The sequence below is a fragment of the Canis lupus genome, chromosome 13 (genome assembly GCF_011100685.1).
Source record: "Canis lupus familiaris isolate Mischka breed German Shepherd chromosome 13, alternate assembly UU_Cfam_GSD_1.0, whole genome shotgun sequence".
NCBI classification, from domain to species: domain Eukaryota; kingdom Metazoa; phylum Chordata; class Mammalia; order Carnivora; family Canidae; genus Canis; species Canis lupus.
The window spans coordinates 37366544-37371027 of NC_049234.1; the positions used below are offsets into that span (position 1 = coordinate 37366544).

At 71.1% G+C, this 4484-nt stretch overlaps 1 protein-coding gene across 1 annotated transcript; it reads right to left on the reverse strand.

Moving 5' to 3' along the window:
- Window positions 1-441: 441 nt before the first annotated feature.
- Window positions 442-3905, reverse strand: ARC (activity regulated cytoskeleton associated protein). Its single transcript, XM_038555098.1, has 3 exons — window positions 1860-3905; window positions 1490-1614; window positions 442-1256 (listed from the first exon to the last, which is right to left on the reverse strand). The coding sequence occupies exon 1, from the start codon at window positions 3684-3686 to the stop codon at window positions 2496-2498; it is 1191 nt and encodes a 396-aa protein (XP_038411026.1). The 5' UTR covers window positions 3687-3905; the 3' UTR covers window positions 442-1256; window positions 1490-1614; window positions 1860-2495.
- Window positions 3906-4484: the final 579 nt, after the last annotated feature.

Below are 4484 nucleotides of genomic sequence, written 5' to 3' on the forward strand. Positions count from 1 at the left end.
ACTCGTCAGGGTCACCTCCCAGCGGGGATCTTGCCTTGCCTGGGTCTCCAGGGCTCAAGGCCAGAGAAGACCCCCAGGCAGAAGCCCTCGGAGCTCTCAGGACACCCTTGCACCCCAGCAGGCAGCGGGTGGGAGATGTTGGGGGGCCATCCTCAGCGCAGCCGGAAGGTCTCCATCCGTCTCTCCCAGTGCCGCCTGGCTCAGGCCAGGAGGCCACGGGGCACTGGCTTCCATGAGGGGAGCCCCGAAGGCCCTTCTACCCCGAGGATCCAGGACCCCAACCAACTGGCCTGTGGGGTGATGGGGCTGTGCTCCCCAGGCCCCCAAGACCTTGCAGTCAGTACTCACGGGGCTTCCAGGGGCCCACCACCCCAAGCTGCCTCCCTCTGCAGCTCCATGCCAGTCACCCCACACCAGCAGACAGACAGCAGCACACGCCGAGAAGTTTCATTGTTTTATTAACAAAATCTTACAAAAGAGTCTGTCTTCAGGTAAGGTGGCAAGGGTACACACAGCCTGGCCTGACCCGCTGGGGACCGGGGGGGAGGGGGGAATCGGCCACCGTCTTAAGGAACCGAGGCCTCCCTGCAGCCTATGCCAGCCTGTGAGTATGGGTTATGGCTTATGTGCAAAAATAAAATCTAGGGGGGAGGCTGGCAGGGGTGCAGGATGGAGGGGTTGACAGTCACCCGGAATCTGGGAACCCCCTCTGGGCAGGCAGAAACGAGAACCCCCAGCCAGGGCCTGCTCGGGCCGCAGACACGAGTGGCCGGCCAGCACCGGGGTTGGGTGCCGGGAGGGGTGGGGGTCCGTGCCCGGGGCTCGGCGGGGCCTGGCAGAGAGCCTGCTAAGCCCCAGGTGCGAGGCTCCTGCAATCTCCTGGGGCGGGGGGGCCTGGGGCTGCGGGTGGGGCCGGAGCTGTGGCCTCAGCCTCAGAGCTCCTGGAAAGCTCTGGCAGGAGGGGGCGGCCACCATTCAGGTGGCGGGGGTCCTGGGCTGGAGCGAGATGGGGCCCAAGGAGCAGACCCCGACGCCAGCTGCAGTGGCCCTGGGGGCGGGCGGGCGGGCTGGTGGCCAGCGGGGCAGGCCTCGTGGCAGCCCCGGCCCTCACGCTGGCCCGTCTTCGTCAGCAGCCCGCTGCCGGGCCCACCCTCTCGCCGACCTCAACATCCCCTCGTCTCCTCGGCGCAGGCAGCTCGCAGGAGGAGGGGGGCAGCTCCAGGCACAGCAGCAAAGGCTCTGTGGGAGCCTGAGACCTGAGGGAAAGACGCGAGGAGGTCAGGGGGGTCAGGGCCATGGGCCATGCCGGAGGCGGGAGGGGCCGCATGGGAAGGCTGTGGGGCGGGCGTGATGGGCTGTGGCCCCCGTGATGGGCCGCCTCTTGGCTTGCCCGGGCCGAGCGCTGTGTGCATTGGCGGGGGGCTGGGATCCTGGGGGAGCAGGGGGGCCAGCTGAGGGTTAGGGTCTCTGTGGAGAGACGGCCACGTACCTGTCGTCACCCTCCTGGCTCCTCAGCTGAGTTTGAGGACTGGGGCCCTGTGGGACCCTCCGCCTGCCGGGGGTGAGTCATCGCGCCCAGCCCATCCTTTTCCAGGCTGGTGTGAATCACTGGTGCTGAGGAGAGAGAGAGCGCACGGGGTCATGTGAGAGCTGCACCCAGCCCAGCCCTTCTCCCTGAAACCTGGGGTCTTGCTCCCCCCACCACTCCCCATCCCTGCAGCCCCCCCATCCCTGCAGCTAACCTGCCGGGGATGCCTCTGGGCGGGGGGGAAGAGCTCTCCACCTGGAGAGCGGACCTGGCCCGGGGCCCTCCCTGCCCCGCATTGCCCCCTGGCGGCCGTGCTCAGGCAGAGCCTCACCTGAGGGGCCAGAAGGCACCAGGACGCCAGGTCTGTGGAGGCTGCGGTGCTGCTGCGTCTGCGGCTCCGGCTCCGGCTCCGGCTCCGGCTCCGGCCGAGGCTGCGGCTCGGGGCCAGCAGGAGGGAGCCGCGCTGCCTGAGGCTGGCCGGATGCCCTGGGCGGCGGCGATAGAGCGCCAGCCGGCGGCAGCAACTGCCAGGAGGAGGCGGCGCCCCGAAGCCAAGGTTCCCGTGGTGCTGTCTCAGCTTCTGTTCTGGGGTGTCCCCTGGGCGTGGTGCTCACTGGCCTGCGCCATCTGGACACACTTGATTCCTGAGTGCCCAGAGGGCCTGGGCGTTGAGCAGAATAACGAAGCTGGGAGGTCCGGTCGTGGCCTGAGGGTGTGCGGGGTGGGGTCAGAGGCCAGGAGAGACAGACAGAGGGAGGGGGCCGGGGGCCCGCGGCCCTTCGGCGTTTGGGGGATTGTGCCCACAGCTGGATGACATGTGTCTGTGTGAGGCTGGGAGGCTGAGGTGGGGGGCCCAGCCGGATGAGGATGAGGGGCTCCCCCGTGCAGGAGTCAGCCCAGCTTCAAAGTCCTGGTCGGCAAAGGCCACAGGTGGGGTGTGGTGGGCAGCTGGGGCCCGGGCTGGCCTCTATTCGGGCTGGGTCCGGTCACTGGCTACAGACTCGTTGGTGAGGGCTGGCGTGAGGGCCTCGGCCTCGTCCTCGGCGGGGAGGCGGGGGCCCGCGGGCTCCGCCGCCTGCTCCAGGCCGTCCTGCACTTCCATGCCCCTCTGGATGAGCTGCTCCAGGGTCTTGGGCAGCGGGTGGCGCAGGAAGCGCTTGAGTTTGGGCTGCAGGGTGCCCACCACGTACTGGATGATCTCCTCCTCCTCGGCGTCCACGTAGAGCGTCTGGTACAGGTCCCGCTTGCGCCACAGGAACTGGTCCAGGGGCTCCCCCTGCTTCTGCGGCAGGTCCAGCTCGCGCTGGATGGCCTCCCGGGACAGCGTGCCCTCGCTGTACTGCAGGAACTCTTTCTTGAACTCCACCCAGTTCTTCACGGAGCCCTGCTTGAACTCCCACCACTTCTTGGCCGGCCCGTTCATGTGGTTCTGGATCTGTGACAGCCAGTACTCCTCGGAGCCGCCCACCTGTCGCAGGTACTCCTCCAGGTGGCTGAGGAACTCCCTGGGATCCTCGAAGATCTGCGTGTCCACACCGGGGCTCGGCTGCCCGTCCTCACCCGGCCCCCAGGGCGGGTACTGCTGGGCCTCAGAGGGCTCCTGGCCGGGCAGCTCCCCGGCTGCGGGAGGCGGGGTGATGGCGTAGGGGCTGACGGTGTAGTCGTAGCCGTCGGCCTCCTGGCAGTAGCCCTCGGGCCCCCCGACGCCCACCGAGACGGTGTGGCGGGCCGGCTCGTTGCCCACGGGGTACTTGCCGCCCATGGACTCCAGGCGGTCGGCCCACCTCTCCAGCCGGTAGAAGACCTCCCGCCACACGTGCATCTCCCGCTTGACCCAGCGCTCCAGGTTGGCGATGGTCTCCTGGCAGCGGCACAGGCAGGCCTTGATGGACTTCCTCCAGCGCTGCGAGTCGCCGCTGGGCACGTAGCCGTCCAGGTTGCTCTCCAGCTTCCCCACCGACCTGTGCAACCCCTTCAGCTCCCGCTCCACCTGCTTGGACACCTCGGTCAGTAGGTGCCGGTGGGTCCTGCGCACGTGCTCCAGCATCTCGGCCCGGCACTTACCGATCTGCAGGATCACGTTGGGCTTGGCCGCCGGCCCGCCCCGCGGCCCGGGGTAGGCGTGGAGGCCGCCGCTCGTCATGTGGTCCAGCTCCATCTGTGCGCAGGTGGCCGGGCGCTCGGACGGGCGGGAAACGGCTGCGAAGGGCTCCCGGGCGGGCTGCGGTGGAGCCGGGGCGGTCCCTTCGGTGCCCGCGGCGCTGCGGCAGCGGAGGGGCGCGGAGGAGCGCGGAGGAGCGGGGAGCAGCGGGGAGCGGGGAGCAGCGCGGAGCAGCGCGGAGCAGCGCGAAGGAGCGGAGGAGCGGAGCAGCCCGCAGGAGCCGAGAGCCGCGGCGCCGAGCTCTGCGCCCTGCCGCGGCCGCCGGCTCTTTATGCGGCAGCGCGGCCGTGGGCGGCCCCTCGCCGAGCCCCCACTCCCATTGGCCCCGGCCCGGCTCCCCGCCCCGCGCGCCCCGCCCCCCGCGCCCGCCCGCGCCCGGCGCCCGGGCAGGACCCACCCCCTGCACGCGCCGGCGGCCCGGGTGACTAATCGCCTGCGGGCTCCCGCGCCCCCTCCCCGGCGCGCTCGGCCTGCGGGGCGAGGGACGGTGCCGGGACCCAGCGACCCCCCAAAGCGCGGCGGGCGGCGGGGCGCAGGGGCGGGGCCCGGGGCGCGCAGGGAGGTCGGGAGCGAGCCCCTCCCGCAGGGCCTGCGCGCTCCGCGGCCGCCGTCCTCGCTGCGGGCCGGGGGGGGGGGGGGGCCTCGACCCCGCCCTCCTGGGGCCCTCGCTGCCCCCGCGCCCGCCCCGGGCGGCGTGGCCGGACGTTCAGCCACGGAGGAGCCCCTGCGACCCCCGACGGCCCTGCAGACCCCTCCCCGGAGCTGAAGGCTTCAGGGAGCTTCCCCGTGCCCGGA